The sequence below is a fragment of the Tachypleus tridentatus genome, chromosome 1, assembly GCF_004210375.1.
Source record: "Tachypleus tridentatus isolate NWPU-2018 chromosome 1, ASM421037v1, whole genome shotgun sequence".
Lineage (NCBI taxonomy): Eukaryota > Metazoa > Arthropoda > Merostomata > Xiphosura > Limulidae > Tachypleus > Tachypleus tridentatus.
Window position 1 is genome coordinate 169,210,660 of NC_134825.1, and position 25,075 is coordinate 169,235,734.

At 35.9% G+C, this 25,075-nt stretch overlaps 2 protein-coding genes and 1 non-coding gene across 3 annotated transcripts in view; all 3 read right to left on the reverse strand.

Annotated features, from left to right (window-relative positions):
* Positions 1–976: 976 nt before the first annotated feature.
* LOC143233532 (uncharacterized) lies at positions 977–17,150 on the reverse strand. Its single transcript, XM_076469851.1, has 7 exons — positions 16,697–17,150; positions 12,375–12,502; positions 6,313–6,368; positions 4,683–4,938; positions 4,173–4,341; positions 2,347–2,612; positions 977–1,441 (listed from the first exon to the last, which is right to left on the reverse strand). Exons 1-7 carry the CDS (start codon positions 17,148–17,150, stop codon positions 977–979), a joined length of 1,794 nt encoding a protein of 597 aa, XP_076325966.1.
* A 2,409-nt stretch (positions 17,151–19,559) lies between these two features.
* On the reverse strand, positions 19,560–19,631 carry TRNAQ-UUG (transfer RNA glutamine (anticodon UUG)). Its single transcript has one exon. It is a non-coding gene; the product is annotated as a tRNA-Gln (tRNA).
* A 3,914-nt stretch (positions 19,632–23,545) lies between these two features.
* LOC143233536 (uncharacterized) overlaps positions 23,546–25,075 on the reverse strand; it is a 32,089-nt gene continuing 30,559 nt past the window's right edge. The window contains exon 15 of the mRNA XM_076469864.1: positions 23,546–24,742. Within this exon, the coding sequence (XP_076325979.1) occupies positions 24,143–24,742 (600 nt within the window). The 3' untranslated portion in view covers positions 23,546–24,142. The remainder of the gene's footprint in view (positions 24,743–25,075) is intronic.

Genomic DNA, 25,075 nt, shown 5'->3' on the forward strand with positions numbered 1-25,075 from the left:
TCCCTGGCACGTTTACGGACGTAAAACACTAAAAATACCGGATTCGATTCCCTGCAGTGGACAGAGCGCACATAGCCTACTGTGTAGTTTTGCGATCATAACAACAAACAACAATATTATTTATGATTTACCAAAGCATCTTTTAGAATTTTCACACTAGCTACACACAACTTTCCCAAAGTTTCAAGCTGATAGAGTAGGAGGAAGGCAGCTAGTCAACAACACCCGCCGTAAACTCTTAGGCTACTCCTATTTAACCAAACAATGGTATTCAACCATCACTCTTATAACGCATCCACGGCTCCAACATGCTTAAACATAACGTACGTTGGTTTAGATGTGTTAAAAGACATCTCTTCATTCACCTCTATTAATTTACTATATTTCCAGATGGTTATTTTTTGGATCAATTAGTTTTTGTTAAACTACCACCAGTCACTTAGAAAATAACAGCGAAATGCCATCTCAGTATAAAATCTGTTTTCACACCTGATTTTTTTCATTTATTACAGTTGTCACTAGTTCTTTCTCTCTCTTACTGATGTGACTTATAATCAATTATTAATATTCACGTAAAAATAAATTTAAAAGGTACAATTCGATTTAGATTTCACAGCTAGATTATTCGATATAGTACAATTATTCTAGGTTTACGATGAATTTTTAGTTTCAATATTTATTGATACGACTGTTTCTTTAATAGCCTTGTAAAAAAAATAAAACTTAGAATAACATACTTTATAATCAAATTTCTCCCTTGGCGTGTTTCTCTTATAACAAAGCCACATCGGGCTATTCTTCTGAGCCCACCAAGGGGAATCGAACCCCTGATTTAAGGGTTGTAGACTTACCGCAGTATTAGTGGAAGGCTCTTTCCCTTGGCACACACACGGATATGCTTATGATGCTAGCATTCGTAGTTTTGAGTGTGTAACAAGTCTGTCTCTCAGTGGTTCAGAACTTAAAACTTACAATGTTATAATTTGGGGTTCAATTCTTGCAGATGGGAACAACACAGAATGTCACTCATGTTTGCAGCTTTGTGCTCAAACAAAACTATATATGAAGTTATAAAGAAAAACTGATAACCTAAAGTATGTTGATCTAAGGTGTTAGGTAAGCTTTCGTGTCTCATCCACAAGCACAAAACTCTCTTCTTTAAGAAACCAACATACTGTACGATAGTAAAGACAACAAAATTATGACATACCATACAATGTTTCTCGTCCATTACACAACATTTCATGCACGTGTTGCAGTGGTTACGTGGGTTTACAGACTCTTCACACACGTAGCCTCGACACCAAGAGAACTGTAACTTCTTCCGACAGTTCCCATTTGGGCAGTCCCTTAACCCAGGGACAACGTCCAATAAGGTGGCTATGTATCCACAGCAAGGCAGGACAACCGTTCCTAGCAGGTAACGCCTCAAATTTGTGACCTGAGGGAAAAAAGAAACAAATTAACAAAACAGCGAACACAAATCTCACGTCACAAACCAAAATAAATAGGACTCGTAAAAAAAATCTTGAATATAACAATTTCTACACTCAATAAAAAAAAAACTGTTGATACCACATTAGGTTCATTGCAATGATTGACTCTTAAGTTCTACACACACACACACACTTCATCTAAATCGATGTTATCATCATACATACTATGCATTCTTACAAGAAAATTCAAATTTAATCTTGACTTTTAAATATCCAGTGTTTACCAAGAGTTGTCTTAATATTCATGACTTTATAGTTATTTAAAAAACCCAGGAATCTAGGGTTCGTCCTCTCTGTGGTGGATGATAGTGTGGTCAGTTTGTTTTCACAATAGCCCCCCCCCCAGTTACAATGTTGGTCTTGACCAGCAGTTAGAATGATATGGATGTTACAAACTTTATTTAATTTCCAGTCAGTCTGTCTTCTCGATAGCCGCCTGTTGGTCGACCAGTGGTTAGAAGGATATGAATGTTACTTTATCTAATTATGATCATATTACACACACATGTATAGTTATGTTAAATGTTGGTTACCATCATATTAGCATTTCAATCAGTTGACATAACACCCAACCATGAGAAGGCTTGATGTTTAATCAGTAAATAAAAAGTGCATGATCAAATAATAGTGCCATATTAGGGTGCACTACATAAACTTCTAGTCACTAAAAACATTTATTACTCGTAAATCGTGAGTAGTCCATTTCTTTTGGTCATTTAAAACTTTTATTAACCAAATACCATAAAATTTCCACCTTTTCAGAACTACTTACTGGTTTCTACATATTCTTTCAAAAAATATATAAAAAATGAAAGTATGCAACAAGGGGGCAGTTTGAATAATTGCGTACCTTGTAGACGTTGTAAAGAAGACAAGGGTCACTAATGACTTTTTCCAGATCAATCTCCATAGATTCCAGGACATTGAGTGGATTATCACAATCTCCACACATGCAAGAAAGCATCGAACACTTTCTGATCATTTTGGCACAGGAACAACGACCCGTTCGACAACTTATACGACAGGAACACGTGGTTGGAGAATACAATGACTTGACATCTGGAGGAGCTTGGAGCATTTCCAATAGAGTTTTGTTCCTACTGTCTTCCAGAGGTTCTAAATAAATAATACAACATAAATATTTGAAGTATAACAGTAAACAAAACATTAAGTTACTGCTTAAATAAATTTATTAAAAAGTCAACAATCTATTCGATGAAAAATATTCAAAACAAGAATTTCTTCAGAAAATAACGTTTCTGATCTATGTTCCTGTAACATTTACTCTAAAACAGCAAATATTGCTACATGACTGTTATCTAAATTCCAGTGCTGAATGTGTCCCTAAGTAGCTCAAGAAGTAAGCATGAGGAATTGTTACAACTCGGGATTCAATCCTGCAACATAAAGACAGCACTAAAACATTAATTTTTCAAAAACAGTTTGTAATAAGGGATAAAACTAGTATAAGATGGTATAACATACCTACAACTGGATTAATGTATTTTGTTCAATGCATCAAGTGCAACATTAAATCAATAAGTACTGTCATAATACTGGTTGGAAGAAATAAAACAAAAATTATCAAATTTCACAAGGTTATTCATGTCAGTAAATTTACTCAGTCCACGTCATGTGAAGCATTATCTGTAATGTGTATCTTGTGTAGAAGTGCATGAATGCGAATCTAGAAAAACACAACAGATGCCACGAGTGCATCAACCATGCATTAACAGTACCATACTGAAGTGGATCGATTATAATTTGCATAATTCTTATCCATATGAAATAGTCTTCGCTGGGTCCATATCTTGACTACATGTTCCAGTGTCAGAGTACCATTAACTTTTCTAATCCACATACCATAAAAATCATCTCGGGAAACATTGCCAGAAGTATAAGAATCAGCATCTCTAAGTGGGTAAATGTTCAAAGTAAAGAAACAAAGGTTATTTTCAGGCAGTTTTGGAAAGTCTAAAACGACGTCATGAACTTCAGTCTGTCTTCCCCACAATGCCTTTTGTGACTTAGTCTTTGGGACTCTGTGAAGCAGTCTGTTGAAGTTTTGACAGTTCGATATCAGAGTTCTGCACGAGATTAGATCAAAGATTTTAATGTAATAACCAAAGAAAGAAATCTGTATGTCAGAGATGAACATTCAAAGTAGTTGCCACTGCTTGGTGTGACCATCGACTGTTGCAAACACCAATGCACTTCAGTAACAGACTTTTATAACTTAGATTCTTCAGCTGCGCATTGCCTGCATTTTTGAAAAATATAAAACTGACATTCAAAACCACAGCCTGAAACAGCAATATCATGTAGTTGCATCCAACACTGAATCTTTAACATTCTGATGAAATACTGCAGCAGCAATATGTGGTCAAATACATCAAAAGGGTTTGACCTCCCAAGTCCAAACTGTAATTAAAACTCAAACTGGTCAAGAGATGACAGAGCTATGGGCTAAAAGTTAGTAAATTTCAGAAACTCAGAGCCATCTACGAGGATAAAAGGAACAACAAAGAAACAAGCTACAAAGTAAAACTGATACCGAGTACCTTGGTGAAAGAAGGATCTAAAAAATGTCCAAATAATTTTATCTTTCTTGCTTTTCTTTTTATAACTTAGTTTTTTCATTCTTTCCTGTCTGATTAGACAGATGAAAACACTCACTTTTAGCACACCGTCGTTTTGCTATGGGTTCTGTATCTGGTTCAGGCAGAGGGAGCTCTCCCAAGAAGGAACGTCCCTCTAGCGGCAGTTCTGTAAGATATTTGAATCGAGTGTCGAAGTGCCACAGATACATCTTCATTTTTGCAGCTTGGTAATGACGTAGTGTTATCTGGAATAAAGTTAAACTTCATACAAATGAACATCAACCAACTTTATAACCTGCTTAACTCTACGAAATACACTGTTTATATGGCATATTTTCTCTAAATCCATCGTATGCTTGTTACTGTACATTTCTCAGTACGTATATAACTCGTTCAAGTTGACGACAATCAAATCCTAATGTTAGTTATTTTTAAATGCACATCACTAAAGGTTAATATTACTAACCATATAACTGATACATCACTCAAAATCTCGTTTTTCTTAAACCACAAAGTTGAAAATTGTGAAAAACTTAGAAAAAATGTAGAAACTAGAGAATAATACAAGTAGAATAACTTCACCAACCTTATGCAGTGGACACGATTTAATTTCTCCATCTGTAACGTCTACCAGTTTGGAGGTATCGTATAGGTTAGCCGACGCAATAATTCCGACCCTCTGGTGGCGAACTCCAAGAAACATGGCCGGCTCTCGATCGACCAAGAGCTTAACTACATCACCTTCACACCTCATGGCCGTCACTGTCATAAATGGCACGACGATGCACGTCATTTTCTTAGTTCTTAAGTGTCCTGGTGATTCGAACTCGTACACGAACTTCCTAAAAAAGTCCAACATCACGAATAAGAAGATGATTGGCTAAAAATCAACACTAACTGTATAGTAGTCTGCGATCGTAAACTGCACAATAACGTTATATATAATTTTTATGAAATACAAAATCATACACTACCGTGAAGAGTACAAAAATATTTATATTGACGTCACGTATACCACATAAACAGATATAGCATCACCTGCAACATGTACGGTTACTTCCAACAATGTAGAAAAAAAATAATGGTCGTTTTGCTAGACACAGTGTCTCCCCCAAACTGTTTGTTGTGAATTTCCCACAAAGCTACTCGAGGGCTATCTGTGCTAGCCATCCCTAATTTAGCAGTGTAAGACTAGAGAGAAGGCAGCTAGTCATCACCACCCACCGCCAACTGTTGGGCTACTCTTTTACAAACGAATAGTGGAATTGACCGTCACATTATAATGCCCCCCACGGTTTGGTGCGACGGGGATGCGAACCCGCGACCCTCAGACTACGAGTCGCACGCCTTAACACGTTTGACCATACCGGGCCCAACCCATACTGTGTCGTAGCATGTTTGCAATCACCAAGTAATTTATATTTAATAATGTAAATTTATTATGTTTCAAATTTTTAAATTTTGTTTCTTCGATACACACAGCATAACAATAATGTGTGCCTATCCTAGTCATGAGGGTGCCACCAAGCTTGTCACATGGCCTAATGGCTGAAAACGTTCTGGAAGCACGGGTCCGGAAAACAGGGTTTATGGCGTCCTGTAGAGCATGCATTATAATAATGATACGTCAATACTAAAGGCTTAAGCTAACTTCACCGTACAGAACATAAAACACAACAATACTAGTTTTTAGCTAATGTTATAACATATTTTAACACCACAATACCGTGTTTCTCCGATAATAAGACCTACCCATAAAATAAGACCTAGTGTGATTTTTGGGGATAGTTTTAATATAAGCCCTACCCTTAAAATAAGCCTCAGTTAAGAGTGGAAGGAAGAGGGAAGAAATAAAAATAATAATTTATTAATTAGTTTAATAGTTAGTTAATTAGTTTGTTTAAGTATTAATCAGTTAGTTTAATAGTTTAATAATAGTTTATTTTAAATGGTTAGTAAAATACTTTTACTTTGTAACTTCATTTTTTTAATATATCAAAATAAGTCATCCCCCCGAAAATAAGCCCTAGTGTCATATTTTGGAGTGAAAATTAATATAAGCCCTGTCTTATTTTCGGAGAAACACGGTAGTCTCCAAACAACTGAGTGATTCTCAATTATATAAACTTTATCATGGAATGGTTTGATTCAAAATATTTCTCTACCGTTTATATTTATTCTAGCGGATTTCGAAGACTGGAATTAACAAAACGTACCTTTTACTGAAAATCACCTTTAGTTTGTTGTAATTCTTTCCTTCCGGTTTATGGACCTGAAAGTAAAACAAGACAAGCTATTGAAGTTCTCAACAGTGAATGTTCTTACCAGCTTCAATCATTGTGTGTATGTGTGTGTGTATATATATCACGAATTAAACTGTAGAAACATGCTATTCCCGTTGTACGTGTGGTTCATGTTGTCATCCAATAGAAACTAACGCATCATTGTAAATATAACACACTCAGACACAAAGATGCCGTAAACAAAAATTTTATTTGTAGCAAGTTAGCAAAGCATACACCTAAATCAGGCCCGACTACAACATAAAATTATAACACTGCTGTAATAACACCAACAAAACATTACACTAATGATGGCGAACCTGTGGCACGCGAAAAAAGTTTGCTAGCACGCAGCATGCAGTGCCACCTTTTAATTTTTCAAACTCTAACCCATAATAAATAAATTATACATATATAACGATTATCATTATTGCCACATGCAGCAATGAATGATTGTTTTCCAACCCAAAAGCAGTGAGAAATGTTCACAGAAGACGTCTCACCCTCTCTTGGCGCAAGCTTTGCTGTTGCGGAAACATGCGACGTCAACACGTTTTGAATTCCTCGCAGGTCCAATGTACGCAACAGTACTTGAGTGAAAATAGAAGTAAACCATTGGTATTGGCTTCACTCTGCTTATATTTTTCTTCTGTTGTTTGCAAATGAATAATGGATATTTAGTGATAATAAGAGTAAATATAAATTTATTTTTTTGCAGTAATAAATAATTATGTTAAAATTATGTTATTTGGCGTAGCATGTGCATATTATTGATCAGATAGTTATAATTTATTTTTATATCAATGACATAGCTTTCACCTGTTATGTTAGGGTAAGTTAAGTTATTGTATTTAAGTAATTGTCGAGATATTTTAAATTGTATTTACCCTTTTCAGCTTGTCAGAATGCCAGCTCAACAAGCAAAGAAACAAAAATGTTCAGCTGGAGGGTTTTTCGTTTTGATTTGAATTCACCACAAGGCTACTGTTTGGGATCTCTGTGCTTTGCCGACCTCGGGTATCGAAACCAGGATTTTAGCGGTATGAGTCCGCAGACATACCGCTGTGGCACTGGGGGGACTTAAATGGAAGGAGCAGCAGCAGCAGCAGTTTTTCAGTAATCGTGGACTGAAACATTTGATCAAAAAGGGTGATGAAACACTATACATCTTATATTATGAAACAGTGGTAGGAGGACTTCCTCTGTAAAGCGGTATTATGAAACTGTTTATAAAAAGCTTTGTCATAAGAGTGAGCAAAACAAAAAGTATATTTCTCAAAAAGTCAGCAACAACAACATGGAGTCAAATGTTTTCAAGAAATTTGTTTCAGGTAGTTTAAACTTGGTTGTTCCTAGTTTTAAGATTTCAAAGATTACTGCTCAACATGGAAAACTACTTATTGATGGTGAGTATGTTAAATAATCATGGATAGAATGTACTCCTTTCCTTTTCAACAGTTTTCCAGAAAAAGAAAAAATCATTCAGCACGTTAAGGAATTACCAATAAGTAGAAACACAGTAAAGGATAGAATATTACAGATGGAAACAAACATAGCAGAATTACCAGCAAGTAGAAACACAATAAAGGATGGAATATTACAGATGGAAACAGATATAGCAGAATTACCAGTGAGTAGAAACACAGTAAAGGATAGAATATTACAGATGGAAACAAACATAGCAGAATTACCAGTGAGTAGAAATACAGTAAAGGATAGAATATTACAGATGGAAACAAACATAGCAGAATTACCAGTAAGTAGAAACACAGTAAAGGATAGAATATTACAGATGGAAACAAACATAGCAGAATTACCAGTGAGTAGAAACACAGTAAAGAACAGAATATTACAGATAGAAACAGAATTACCAGTGAGTAGAAAACACAGTAAAGGATAGAATATTAAAGATGGAAACAAACATAGAATTACCAGTAAGTAGAAACACGGTAAAGGATTGAATATTACAGATGGAAACAAACATAGAATTACCAGTGAGTAGCAATCTGTATAAATACAGTGCACTGATGGATCAGCAGGTTTTCGTCAAAGTGACACTGCACAGTTATGCAAGAGTACAATTTAATTTATGGATAATACCCTAAAACATGAACTCTTACATACAAATGTAAGTTGAGACTGGCCCAATAGACTCATAGAAATTAAAGTACCAACAAACTCGCATTTCAGTTTTATTACTCCTGATCAGGATCTAAGTGATGAGTAACGGATAGAAATACTTTATACACAAGCATTATCAAAATGCCATTGGTTTCGCTAAATAGTAGATAGGGACAGTGGGAATATCGTTAACCCAATCACGCACGTTACTAATTAGATGACAAGGCAAGATATTACTTTGATGCTAAACAAGAAATCAGACAACAAATACGAATTGTCATATTTAAAGTTCATTACATTGCCAGTGCTGTATTGTGATCGACTTAAGTTGCAAAGAGCAGCTCACAGCAAATAGCAATTGATATCTTCTTCATACTGATGAAGACTATTGTCCCGTTCGATCTAATTCTTTGCTCTCATCTGGAAAATCCAAAATGGAATAATGGAACATTCTTATTACCATCAATACAAAATGAATTGATTGTTAACATTAGTATACAACTAACATAAAAGTTGGTTTTAACTGAAATAAAGGAAGCACCTTTTTTGTCCATACTCAGAGATGAAGCTTTGTCATTCAAAACAGAGTTAACAGCCCTGTGCATCCACTTTGCTGATGAGAAAGACAAGGATATTTTGTTAGTTCTGTGAGACAGCTCAGACTCACTGACGAGTGTGTAAGGCATGGGATTTTACACATTAAACATTAAAAACTGCCCTGGTCATAACTATAACAGCACTTCGAATACGTCAAGTGTAATTAACGATGTTCAAACATAGGCAAGAACAGTGTACAAACTAGTAGCTTATGTTCACTGCCCGAACCATAAGCTCAATATTATCAATGCATTGCCATGCAAAAGAAAAAAAATTCAATTTTACCATTTCTTCAAGTGATCAAAGCAAGCCGAACTATTAGAAAGTATTACACCTGCAGAGGGCCAACCAAGAAGCCAGTTACTGATGTGTGTAGAGTTCATTGGTGTAGCACCTAAATGTTACAGTTTACAGTCTACACAATGACGGCTAACTACACGCAAACGAAGTTGTATTTAAAAACAAAAGTGGAAGCACATGGACTTTCAGCTTCTATGGCATCTATGACTTTGCAGCTACCTCCCTTATTGTGTACAATCTGTCTCATATTGGAGGAATCACTGTCGGACTGCAGGAATCTTCCACTGGCATCATGTATGCCTAAGACCTGCAAAGTCGATGCTTGAAATCAGTAGTGTTTTTCAGATATCAATATATATATGTACACACTGATATAGATATACTAAGGGTGTGTGTGTGTGTGTGTGTGTGAATGTATTTACACAAATAAAGCTAATAGTTTTTAATGTTGACATGAATAGAGGGAATGAAAGTAATGAAAACTATACTGTTACTTAACGCGATCACATATCCTTGTCCATGCTAAAAGGTCTTTGCTATTCAAGTTGATGAAATAAAAGCCACTTATACTGGAAGACAGCGAGAACTTTGATGAGATCTTCAACCACGTGTATGAGCCTACCATTTGTATGGCGAAGTGTCAATGTTAAGCCTAGTCATCCGAGAATCTAGTGTGGACGACAACGACACAAAACGAACTGTTTTGTCATCTATCAAATATCACTACCTCATTAATTTTGCACTAACATCCGAGGACTACATCACTACCAATTTTGAGGAAAGATGCTCAGGTCTATCAAACAAATTGATACCTTTAAACAAGTAGTACCCTATTAAATTAACTATTCATCACAAGATGTAATATTGTTAGACTTAAGTTATATAAACTTGTAATACTTTTGTGTATAAATTATAAATACAAATATAATCCTTTGGCACCAATACTCACTGCAGTTATCTCTCGATCTGTAAGGATAGAATAAATGATGTATTCTATAACACTGAACTTCATATATCATTGTTGCACAAACTCCATAAATGCATTTCATTATTAATTTCTTTGAAAGATTAGCCCACACATGTATCAGTATTTTGGGTCTGGTCCCCTCTGTTTTAGAAGATGAAATAACTAACATTTGATCAGTGGTCACCACCTCCAAAGTTCACTGAGCAGGAGTTGGTCAGGTGAAAATGGAAGCGGGTGTTTCCTTCTTGCAGTAACAGCAAAGACCCTCGTGATGCAGCATGGCCATCAAACACTGCAAGAAGACCACTTTCCACAACATATATGCACTAATGAAGATTGCATACACCGTTCCTGTCACGTTGTGTGAGGGATCCATCAACACTCTGAGCAGACTACACACTCAACCTTAATCCATTCTTGCAAACATTCAAATCCACTATGAAAAGGAGGTGGATTCAGATACAACTTTGGACTTTTGAGAGAACGCATTCTCCGACGAAAATCTGTTGATGCTGTTAAGTGTAAATATTTAAGTATTCCATATTACAATAAGTAATACAAGTCTGCACACTAATGCATGTATTTATTGACTAGCATTTGAAAAAACAGAATTAGTTCAATACTTAAGCCTTATGGCTTATTTATACATTTTTTTTTCTGTGGATTTAATCGCCATATTTCATAATTTTAGTTTTCTGTTAGCAGAATCATATTCACAATATTCTGGGGGATGTATTTTCAGCATCACATTTAAATTCGTTTACAGCTAATTTAAAGTACAAGTAAATTATGGTTTTATATTCATAAACATTAGTGAAAAGTGAAAACCAAATGAAGTTAATCCTCAGTATCTTAATGTAAACCATAATTTCCTTTTACTTTAAATTAGCTCCATAGGAATTTAAATATTATGCTAAAAATACATGCCCAGAATATTGTGGATATGATTCTCATGGTTGAAGGGTCCAACTCCAACACACCATTGTGGCCTTGAATTTCTGTAGACAGGTGGTCTTGGGGAGGCCCTCCCAAGATCAAACAGCTAGTCCATTTGGGCCAGAGTCAACTGAGTGCAAGCACAGGATGTCCTCACAACAGGTGTAATTATATTAAGCAACGTGGAAAGTTCTGAATTATGTTAAAAATTTCCAACAAACCAACTTTTACTAAATTGTTCCACCTGTTAAATAAATATTAAAATATCTTCAAAATTAACTACTCATGTAACAAATGTTTCATAATAATATTTAAAATCTAAAATATGCAAGTTCAAAAGAATAAAACGCACTGTATAATTATATTAACATAATAAAACAAAAATTATTTTAGAAACTAATTAATATTCCAATTAAAAAATAATGACATTGTACAGAATTATAAATGAAAGATATGAACCAGTTGTAAAAAAAGTTAAGTGGCAAAATTTAAATTTTAGTCTTGTGTCTTAATTTCGTAATTTTATTATTATTATTATTATTATTATTATTTGTATTTATTATTTTCTATTTAAAAGAATTACTGTATTTAGTGTCCCCAGCATTGCCAAACTATTGTAAAAAAATGAAATATAAAAATATATTCTAATTTGCATCGATAAAAAGTCCTAATGAGCCAACTCGCATCCTTGGTTCTTTCGAGAACCTCTGCGTGCCTCCCCCGAGCCCTCGTCACTAATAGCTGAAACACTCAAAAACTTAATTTGAAATCCATCCCAACCTACACCCTGGCTAAAATTCTGCACTTAAACGTGTAAACAAAGACTAGGAATGAAACTGCTCATTAAAGTAAGAGAAAAACATTTTACGAATCAATACGTTTGCTCTCACAGCGCACACTCAAAAGCATTGCATCAAAGAGCAGCCGGTATAATAACGGAAGGCTTCACAATATTAGTAATCACGAATTCTTATAAAGGCTCTGGATCAGATAAAACATAATTTTGCACTACTACTACGCAAAGTATTTGTTTTTAATTACAAGAAACTTTAGCAGATATATATTGTACACTTACCACAAACTGTCCAATTTCTAAACTTTCTATTTCGTAATGCTTAGGTTTGTGCTCTCGTGCGTCTACTCTTCCCTTCCGAAACGGCGGTAGCTTAGCGTGTTCTGTTGAGCTGTCGATCTGACCTCCATCTGCATAATAGGTATTACAGATACATGTTTTAAGACGTTTTATAAGACTACTAAGAAAATATGTCAAGCAAATTAGAGATTCGTTACTGAAGGCTCCATGTTTTTAAAATTATATTACAAAATTACATACAACTGTTTCACGTTATAAAAATTTGAAAATAACGGAATCAGACTCTTACTTAACGAAGACAGTGCTTGCTTAAAAATGGAAAGCCACAAATGTCCGTTAAATTACATTTGAAGTAGGCCTAAGACCGAAACGTCAAAGAGTAAAATTCGTTTACCAAAAGTGTTAAACGCACTTGCAGGTTTGTTTTTCTCTAATCAAATCAAAGTAGCAAACCACAGGCATAAACCAAATGGGAAAAAAAATAGAATTATCGTTTTCAATTAAACGTATTTAAACTGATTCATCTAATAAAGTAATTCAAAATCAAATACTGGTAACGTATGTATGATCACCAAGTACCGTGACTGTATGAGTAAAGTTCAGAAACTGAATGTTATTGAGAAGTTTGTTTGTAACCAATGGAAACTATATATTCAACCAACTCGTCTTTCGTTATCCTCTGGAGCGGGGATATACAGAATAAAAACCCTTTAACTCATCTGGTTAAAATTTAGCTGAAATGTGATATACTAGTCAAGATGGTGCCTAAAGTTAGCAGAAAACCGCCTCTTCCGCGTTAATAAAAGCATGCAAGGCACGAATTTTAGCTTTGGAACAAATACGTATCTATACTGTTGAACGCCATGGGTCAATGTCCTCATATGAAAAACGTATTTGAACAACTAATCAAATAAGTCTTGGGTTTAAACATTTCTGTCAAGTGTGTGCCTACTATCACACCCTTTTAGAAAACTTCTAGAACGTTGCTCTCACCCATTGTCTTGTGCGCAAGTCAATCATGAGCACAACTCCAAATATGTATATAAATAATATACCTAGTTTGCATATATCAGGTCATCCGATAAGTAATGTCCGAAAATTTAATACAGAAAGTGCATCATCATTTGTCTTTGTAGAGAGCTTTAATGATTAGAATATGTAGTAGGACGTGCATAAAAATGTTCAGATAAATAAAAGAAACTAACTCAACTCCACTTTTTCAGATCTCTAATCAAATAAACCCTTATGAAGATGGATATGTCTGAGGAGCATACAGTGGAGCGCCATTAAGCCGCGGACCAGTAAACCGCGAAATCGCTTAAGCCGCTGTATCAAGTCTTGTCCCAAAATTTTTGATGTATTAAATCTACTACCTGGCTTTTTAATGTTTCTCACACTCTTCTTGTCGTTGACACTGACATGACAAATGTGTTTTTTCTTATTGTTTAACTGCCAGTTAATAAATTCGGTATTAAAAATTTAATAATTTATGCAACTGCGCAATATCGTTACCACGAGATTTAAAATGGCGGCCCGCAAGTAACACGGGAAGACGAAATTTTACAGGGAAAAGCGAACCATCGCAATGCATTGGTCGTTTGTGTTAAAACGGCACTTGTCAATTATATCTGAATAGTCTATACATTAATATTATAATGATCACGCAATGGCCCGGATGAGGCTCCTCGGCGGAGCTGTTGATGACTTCGGCTTTTCAGTCACAAAGATTTAAGCCGCGGTTAAGCAGGTTGACCCCCCAAATACCGCGGCTTAACGGCGCTCCACTGTATTAAGCATATAATGATTTATGAGTTTGAAAAAGGTAATAGTACAGCAGAAACTACACGAAACATTCGAGGTGTTTATGGTGCGGAGTCTCTCAATAAAAAAAAAATGTCAAACGTGGTTTCAGAAGTTCAGAACAGGTGACTACAGCTTAAGTAATGCGCCACGTTTTTGGTCATCCTGTTGAGTTTAATGACGACTTGCTGTTAGTTGCAGTTGATGAAAATTATGCTGTAACAGTTGAAAAACTAAAACAAACTTAATTCAGCGCATTCAACAGTTCACCGTCATTCATCTACACCACCTTGGAAAGGTGTCGAAACTTGGAAAATATATCCCCCATGATTTGACAGAAGCCAACCTTAGAGCACGAGTGGACATTTACACTTCTCTGCACTGTGAACGTAACTCACCTTTTTTGAACAGGGTAGTGATTGGAGATGAAAAGTGGATATCATAGAAAAATGTTAAGCGCCGTAGACAAAAGATCAGTGGAGGTAAACTGGCTAAAGCACAGGTCAAACTGGACCTCCACCCTAGAAAGGTCTTGTTAAGCGTTTGGTAACTTACCGTTGGTCAGATGTACTTTGAGTTGCTGCCACTCAATGTAACGATTACATCAGATTCTATTGTGAACAGTTAGAGCGCTTGGATGTTACACTAAAAAAAAACTACACTAGGAAAAACTTCCACATCCTCCTTATTCTCCAGATCTTGTCCCATCTGATTATCATCTATTCCGAAGTTTGCAGAACTATCTTGATGGAAAAGAGCTTGGAACACATGAAGATGTCAAAACTACCCTCTATACATTTTTTTACCTCAAAACCCCAAGAATTTTATAGAAGTGACATTCAGAAGCTTGTGGATCGTTGGCAGGAAGTAATTAATAATAACGGATCATACACAATTAACTAACATTTTTCTGAACCTACAACTGGACATTACTTAAGGGATGACCTGATACAAATAATGTGTTTTACACAACAGTGTACAGGTCTTAATAAAGCGCCTTGGTCAGTCAAATCATGTATGACTGAAGACACCGTCAAGTTGCAAGTTATAAAACTGATAGTTAATATGGCAAACATAGAATTAACGTGGACAAACGTCATACGACATGGATGATTGAGGGGATAATTGTTATTCTAGATGTGGAAATTTGTGTCACGAGATATACATGTTCATGCGTATTATATAAAGTTGGTCAAATTCGTGTTTACAAAGTATCTATCATATAATGTGTGTGTAAGTAAACACTACTTATCACTGTATATGTGATATGTTACAAGTGTCACTAACAGTCACAAGTGTTCACTGTGTAAATAAATATCCCAGCTACACTGATGAAATTACACTGATTTTGTACAAATCATTTAAATGATACGGGTCTTGGGTTCGCGTTACGCGATACGTAAAACTAAATATGATAAGCACAGTTACAGGAAATAATAGTGATGAGCTAAGAGTCTGCCAGACCTAGCATGGACTAGTAGTCAGAGAAAACTGTGGGTTCCGAGTTAGAATCCTCCAGACCTAGCATGGACTAGTAGCCAGAGAAAACTGTGGATTCCGAGTTAGAATCCTGTCACCGAACATGATCGTCCCTTTTAGCCGTGAAGTTATTAATGTGACGATCAATCCTACTTTTAGAAAGAAGTACAAAGGTTTATTACAGGCAGTGTTGCCTAACCACTTTTCCCTCTATCCTATCACTCCTAAATTAGGGACGGCTAGCGGAGATAGCCCTCGTGTAGCTTTGCCATAGATAATTATTGTTTCTCACTAAAACTGGTTATTTTGTAGTGTACGACTAAATATAGTAATATTTATTACCTATGAATAGTTATATTCAAATACTGTTAGCAGAAAAGGAACACCACATAATGCCCTACTAGGTGTGTAATCTTAATATTTGTAATTAGAGTTAGTAACTATTCCAAATACAGGATCACAAATGGTAAGTTGTTTGTCTGTCTGTTTTTGAATTTCGCGCAAAACTACACAAGGGCTATCTGCGCTAGCCGTCCCTAATTTAGCAATGTAAGACTAGAGGGAAGGCAACTGGTCATCACCACACACCGCCAACTCTTGGACTACTCTTTTTACCAACGAATAGTGGGATTGACCGTCACATAACGCTCCCAAGGCTGAATGGGCGAGCATGTGTGGTGTGACGGGGTTCCGAACCAGCGACCCTCGCAAATCGGGTCGAGCGCCTTAACCACCTGGTCATGCCGGGCGTAGGTAAATCGTTAGGTAATGAAGTGCCACAAGTTCTTAATGTATATCTGTAACTGGAGTTTGTAATCTTCCAATTATATACGTTATTATACTGTACAAGTTGTATAATATTTCCAGTTGAAAATATTATCGAAACTTTGGGACTACAGTTACTGTACGACATGATCAGAATTACTGCATATCAAGCTATATATACTTCTTAAATTACGTCGCTGATTTCAAGACTAAAATTTGCCTTCATTCTAAAAACAATCTCGTAGAAATAAACAAGTTACCAGAATCACTCTCCTGGATGTTTTCCTTCCGATACTTGTCATCTGATGTACTAGTGGCAACAGATAAGGCTTCTTGAAATGTTGTAGTCGCCACCGGTTCTTGGACATTTTGAACTTCACGCTCTGATGGGAAAGGCTTAGGAAAGTCCGTTTTGGCGGTGGAATTGAAATCTTCTTTTACTGTTTGCTTTTCCTGTTCTTCTGATTGGATGGAGTTCACTTGCGTACTCTGCTTTTCCAACATCTCAGATTGAGCCGAGTTGTTACCTGATGACCTTGGAGAAGTAACTGGGTTGAGTCCAACAGCAATATTAACAGGAGTGTGATTTCTGTTGGCTTGTGTCTGTGTGATATTCGTTTGAGAAGGCAAAGACTGACGAAGTCCTACAGATGTATGGCTCATAGAATATGGATGGAATGTTGCTTCTTGTGAACTAAACCTTTTCTGAGTCATTTTTTGCACATCAGATGCAGAGCTTATCAACAGAATTTGTGGCTGAGCGAATTTTTGTCGAATAATTCTCTCTGGACCAACAACCTGGGGTCTTAAGGTCTGATGTGGTTCTAGTGTGGTCATCAGATTCGGGTTTTTTAACAATCTGAAAAGGTCTAAGACGTGCCGATAAAATTTGAGAGGATGTCTGCTGTAGAGAAGAGTTCCACGAGCCGAAAGAAGCTACAGTGGACTGAGAACACCCTTCTGGACCACCAGCCACTCCTGCATGACCAAGGCAGCTTCCTTGAGCAGCATTTGATAAATTGTGTTTGGCCAAGTGGTTCCACGAATGGACCTGCTGAGGTAAAATTAACTGATATCTTTCCTGCAAAAGCTCTTTGACTGTTTTGGCTCTCTTTTGTCGAGGTGCATCAAAACTGTTAATTGCTTGTGGTACAACTGGGCGAAGAAAACAAGCTATCTCTGGTAGAGAGTTAGTAATTGTTGTTTTGTGAGGTTCATGGTTACCCAACAGAAGCTCTTCAGATCTAGACTTTGGTTTTTCAGTTAGAGAGGTCTCACTCAACGTTTCACAGGTATTCATATGGTGTGAACTGCCTATATTACTAGATAGATTGATAATAGAGGGGGAAGATGTATACTGAAGATTTTTGGCTGCTTCATTACAACAATGGTTTAGACTTTCTTCTTCTGAATTATTAGCATTAAAGGGTTGAGCTTGTCGAGACTGAGATTCGAGCCCACTGGATCGTAGGAATTTTCCTTCTATGTTAGAACTACCACCTATATCACAATTTTCCAAAACAGTTTCATTTGCTTTTCCTACGTTCCTTAGAGAATGGGCAGACAAATGCAGACCATAAGTGTTAATATTTTTTTTGCTCATTAATTTTATCTGCAATACTATTAATGTCAATGTGAGACTGTACTCCATTGTCCCGATGATTCTCCTTCTGTTGTCCAGCGTAGTCCAGGAATGAAAACTCGTGATCTGAGACATTTTTTTCAAACTGCTGTTTACGAGTATGGATACAATACTCTTGATCACATGGCATTGTTGCAAGACTAGAAGGTAAAAGAAATACAGAAGCTAACGACGGCAGAGGCCTAATACCATAAGCTGGAGTTGTGGTCATCACTGGCGGTTCTGATCCAGTTGGAGAAGATAATGGTGAAAACGGAAATCTAGAAAATGGGTCAGCTGCTTGGTTATCAGGAGTTCGCAAGGAGGTATTCCACTGGTAATTGTCCCCTTCCGCTCGCTTATAAAATGATGGCGGTGTTAATTGAGGATCAGGGATTGAGTATATCCTCCTAGGGTTGGTCATTTCAGACATACCATTGGACAAAAACAAGGCATTTGTATTAAGTTGAAAGGCCATACAAAGATCGCATGTACAAAAAGAAGAATACCTAAATGAATTTGTAGCTGCTGATTGATTGTGTTGAGTCCCAGGTGACATCGATATATAACTATAGCCAAAGGGCTGCCAAAAATTACAACTTTCTCTCAAAATATCTGAAAAATCTGGATGGTAATTTACATAATGAGTCTGTCCAGAACTGTTTCCATCTAAACTTTGCAAACTATCAATTCCATTTGTTGTTGTACTTCTATCTCCAAACATGAACAAAATAAAACCTTCATTTTCTGGTTCTTCGATATGCACTTCAAGCATCGATTCAGTAAATTCAGGTGGAGATGAACAGCTCACGGAATTGGTGCAACTCTGGGAAGACGATGGTTGGTTTTCAGTAACGTACAAACGAGCAGATTCGCTACTCGGTTCACTAGATGGAGAAAATGTATTATCAGTTGATATACGAATTTAAAATGGACTTCTTCACGAGCTTTCTACGTATATTCGTATATTTTCACTTGTGTATTTCTTTTTACCACTTCGGATCTTTTAGAAGCTGGCGGTAAAGATGAGTTTAGTAGAATTAAATGATTGTGTTGTGTAAACGTGTCTCGAAAATTACGTTAAGTGTTAAAAACCTTTTGCTGCTTAACAAATTTCTCTTCTCAAATTTGGCTCTATTCAATTTAATGGCGTTTACAGAAATGAAAAACACACCAAAATAAAATGAAAAATATCTTTTCGTACTTATGAACTGTTTCAATATTGTGTTCAAGAGATTCTTCGTAACATATACTGTAAAACGCTTGAAAAACCCTACTTAAAATGCTTGTAGGAAACACAAGAAACATACAAAGCGAAAGCAATTACAATCCTATGTAAGACTGGTAGGTATCTTTCATGCTTTTCTATAATGGGTTTTCACCAGTTGTAATTTTAAATACCGGATTTGAGTTTATTCTCCTAAATCTCTTCCTTATGTATTATTGCTTGGAGAAGAAAAAAAAAACATACAAAATTTTGAAGACATACGTTAAATAACGGTAGGTTCCACCGAGATTTGAACTCGGATCGCTGGATTCAAAGTCCAGAGTGCTAACCATTACACCATGGAACCTATTAATTGTCTATTCTAATACAAAACAATTGTACGCAGAGAAAATTAATCTTGCATCTTGTGGATTACGATACAGTCAATCTATTGTTATTTAATAATTATGAACAATATACTTTTTCTTTTGGAATTTAGCACAAAGCTATTCGAGGGCTATATGTGCTAGCCGTCCCTAATTTTGCAGTAAAAGACTAGAAGGAAGGCAGCTAATTATCACTACCCACCGCCAACTCTTGAGCTACTCTTTTACGAACGAATAGTGGAATTCACTATTACGCCCCCAAGGCTAGGAGGGTGGAGCATATTTGGCGCGACGCAGATGCGAACCAGCGACCCTCAGACTACGAGTCGAATGTTTTAACCCACCTGGCCATGTCATGCTCTACAGAACGTAAAAGCTGATTTTCTTTAACAATATAAAATGAAACATATGAAAAACGAATATTTTTTTCACATTTACCACATCTGCCTCCTGATTGCAAATCTCCGAAATCTTAAAACTCTAGATCCCGTTTTACATACCCGTCGTGGGCAATTTTGTTGCTTTGTGCTTCATAGCAAACAATCAAATGAACAACATCTGCATACGTGCAACATTCCATCTCGAAACACATAGGTTGTTTTCTGACTTCACTGTCATAATTTGCAATTATTCCTTAAGCCTACGCCACTGCTGGAAGGTTCAATAAAATTATAATTAAATTGGTTTATATTTCTATATACAACTGATTCTTTCATTTTACAATCTAAGAAACTGATGCCTCTACTGAGTACTTTACACGTAACTGGGCAATCCGTCTTTCGTATACCACAATTCTCGTTGTCATTTATTGCACGTCTGCTTTGTCTATATTCTGCAAATATTCAATTATCAGTTTTTCAAAGGGTTTCCCAGATTCTACATTGCAGATAACATTATATTTTACGTATTCTAAAGAGTATATGATATCCTTTGTTAAACATTTTCCTCTCGTATTTGACGAGTTAACAAAACCCAAGTCTCACATTTCACACTTCTTTTTTATTCCCGTTTACCTCCTTAGAAGAACGGTCAGCCGACTAAAGCAGATTATTTTATGTCCAGTTTAGCATTTACGAATACTTTGTTTTTCGGTATCACAAAGAATAACTCTTCAACGTTTACGTGATTTTCTCAATACATTTAGATTCAATCATTTGTTTTTCGTAAACAAACGAGGATATTGATCTGTTATTAGCGAAATGAAACCAATAATAAAATACGTTTCTCTAAATGTAACTTGAATTTAATGAAAAAATACACACACACAAAGATCAACTGTCCTGCATTCACGACAATCCACGTAATTTTTACGTCATTTAACACGTTCCGGATTAGCCATCTATAAACTTGAAGAGAAGTAAATGTGTAAAAACCATTAAACGACACTTTTATTAATGATATCGGCATTAAATGGACGATGATTTATTTCTCTGTGTCAGTTCCACAGTAACAGTAGACACCCACGTAAGTAATCTTTTTTAATCTATAATCTTCCATTACATTACTGGCAAGAAGAATAGTTCATTATAGCACTGGTCTTGCTATTGTATTGTTAGTTCATATACGAATTTAAAATGGACTTCTTCACGAACGTTCTAAATATATATGCGTATATTTTCACTGATGTATTTGTATTTACCTCTTCGGGCTACTCTTTTACGAACGAATAGTGGAATTCACTATTACGCCCCCAAGGCTAGGAGGGTGGAGCATATTTGGCGCGACGAGGATGCGAATCCGCGACCGTCAGACTACGAGTCGAAAATTAATCTTGCATCTTGTGGATTAAGAAACAGTCTATCTATTGTTATTCAATAATTGTGAACAATATATTTTTATCAATTATATACGTATTGGTGAGATCACTGCAATAATTAACCCCTTTCGGATTTATCGAAAATTTACCTTTAATATTGTCAAATCAGCAAAATACAGTTCATGTTATCTTCAAACATCCAGCATTTCTTCATGCTTCGCGAAAAGCTTCTCGAAGGCTATCTATGCTAACCGTCCCTAATTTAGCAGTGTGAGACTAGAGAGCAGTCAGCTAGTTATCACCTCCAATCCCCAGCTCTTGGCCTACTTTTTTACCAACCAATAGTGGGATTAACCGTAACATTAGAACGCCCCCCACTGAAAGGGCGAGCATGTTTGGTGCGACCGGGATTAGATCTCGCATCCCTCAGACTACGAGTCGAATGTTTTAAACCACCTAATGATGCCAGGACTTCTGGAAAGAGCTATCGTTTGCAACTTCAATAGTTTGTATTAATGTTTCATCCAGTTTACGAATTGACTGTAAAACTTCTATTGCCGTTTAACACAATCATAACTTAAATGTTGTTTGTAGTTAAACACAAAGGAATGTTTGTGCTCTGCCCACCAAGGGTATCGAAACGGAATTTTTAACATCACAAGTCCGCAATATGTCCAGGGTTCCTGATGAAGGGTAGAATACATCAGAACGACGCTTAGTAATTAGAGGTAAATTAAACTTAACTTTAATTTATCTTTAAAGTGTATAAGAAATCACCATAGGCTTATGTATTTACACTATTAAAAGGGAGGTTACAAAACTGATGTAATATAACCAATCAAATTGTTGAATATCTAGCATCTGAATAAAGTATCCAATAGCACATCATAGTCAATTATATTCCTAATCCAAATCAGATCTGTGAGAGCAATATGTCGGTAAAAAACAACACGCTTTTAGTTTCTCGAATTACGAAAACGATGGTTAAAAGTATTGTAGAACACTGGTTTAGGGTTAGTTTAAAAGACGATAATGGCCGATTCACCTTGAGTTATTATATTTCATTCTTTGTAAGTGATTTAAGTAAAATTATTCACCAAAAATTGACCAAAATCATACGAAAGATAAACAAAACCGACAAAACAAAAATTAAAAAGCGTTATCATTCGTAGTAGCTTATCCTTCTATATTCAGCTTACGAAAAGTTTTACCACATATTCTGCTGGTGTTGTTTGTTTATTGTATTCTTTTTCGTTACAACAACAAAACATTTTATTAACAGTATGGACAAACATCTGTTGTGGCTCCATCTGTGTTGTTAGAAGAAATTAACAGTTTTTAAATTATCAAACAAAACACACTTAAATTTTAAAACAATACGTGGCACAATGAAACTAAATAAACAAACTTAACTAAAAAATCTACTGTTACACATTACTAACAATAAACTTATTTATATAAATACTGCACTTTTGCTCCTGAAGTTTACAGTTAAACCAAAGTCGGAAAAGAAAAACAAAGTGTCGTTAGCATTTCACAACTTATACCACGATCTGGATTTTCGTTTTTTGTGTGTGCGTTTTTTTTAATCGTGTGCTTAACTTCTTATGACATAGTAGAATAGATACGATTTGATATCTTCGTACAATGTCAACGTTTTTTTTACAACACAATACGCTGAAACGTAACGTAAAATTAATTATACAACAACTCGCCTCTCTTGCCAAGGAGCTCTCATAGGCTTTATCAATGACGTAACATTTAAAATATAAATTTCAAGTAATACTAAGAAAAACACTCAACTGTATAGTTTATGCTATACATCTAGAATAAACCTTTATAAAGGAATCAGAAACTCAATTAGCCTGTTCCAAATTACCTAATAAACAGAACATGTCAAAACATTTTAACACCGTACACTTTTATCGTCTGTAAAAACGAAATCGACATCAAATGTTTTTTTTTTCTCTTTTTATGTGTGAAAGGTGTAGTATACTATATAACAACAATTACATATTTTGTTTTCCACAATGATAACAAACGTATTGTTCTCCAAGCAGTAACAAACGTTTGAGATTGGCTCGTATTAATTTGTCCTGAAATTTCAAAAGTTTAAAAATAGATACCATAAACAATGGCTCGCCTTTTCATCTATAAGTTAAAGATAACTCGACCAACAGGTTTTTTATTCTTGCTGGTCGCGCCCTCTACTGAAAAAATACTTTAATGAGTTAACAGAAATCACGTACAAACAAATATATATATATATGGATTGGATAACGTGTATAAAAAAAATACGTTTGCACTTAAACTCCAGATTATAATATTAGGTTTAACATTACTTGCGTCTTCCAACAAGTTTAAAACAAACTTACGACACAAACACTTATAATAAAGTTTTGTTTTACTTTCTGGAGAAATGCGACGAAACACTAAATCAAAACTAGAAAACTTAAGTCATTAACGATAGTAGTTCTGTGTTGTAAAAACTGAAAACAAAACTATTAATACTTCTTTCTTCTGTCTTGTAAGAAAGTTATATTACTATCATCCTAGCATTCCGGAACTGTCGTTGAATGCACGACGTCACTTCCGTTACTCCAGAGATTGATAAACATCTGTGATGTCGACATCACAAGTGGACCAACAAGAGAAACAATGGCGTAAGAGATGGCATTGACGAAGAGACCAGTCAAAATCTCGAGGAAACAATGAATGTGTAAGAAATGAAAATAATTAACTGACCGCGGATGATCTTGCAGGAGGCAAAGTCTGGTCCGAGGATAATGGTGGATGACCCACCGATGATTTTAGGGGTGATAAGTTAACTGAAGGTGATTTTGCTGTCAAAACTGAAGCCAACAGTGGTGTTTTAGTAGACGAAGAAAGGGTTAACTGTGATTTTTGGGAAGACGCTGACGAAAGAGACGAGGGTATTTTAGAATTTGATGACAAAGTAACCAATACTGGTCCCGAGTAAGCCAACGATGAAGTTGGTCTAGAGGAAGCTGACAAAGTGATGACCTGGGGTCTTTGTGATGACGACGAAACAGATGATGGTATTTTTGACGTAGAAGATGGAAGAGCAAACAAAGACCTCGAACTTGAGGATGTCAGAGGTACCTTGACAGATACTTCCGAGGCAGAATAACTGATACTAGTTGAGAGCTCATCAGACACTGCTGTGTCTCGTCGTGACACTTCCGTCCTGTTTTCGTCTTCAGGCGTTTGTAGCACGTCAGACGAAGAAGATAAATCAAAATCAGTACTACTCGAGACATCGCAATTGGGGCACTGGTCACTGTCCATACCTTTTATGTAGCACTTGTTGCAATGCTAAGAGAGAAAAACAGCTTTAAAAGGTAACACGTATGATGTAATTCGATCGCATAATAAAGCAACGGTTTGATACAATAAACGTCAAGCTCGTAACTGCAACCACCTTCAGGATATATAAACAGTAAGAGAAAGAAAGTGGTTAACTTACGTCATTCGACGCACCACAGAATAACTAATTTACATCACAGAATGTGCTACCACCGAAACTATTAACAGAACTACATTACTACTACAAGACGTTTATAACTTTGTTTTTGAATATAGCACAAAGCTACTCGAGGTCTATCTGCGCTAGCCGTTCCTATTTTAGTAGTGTAAGACTAGAGGGAA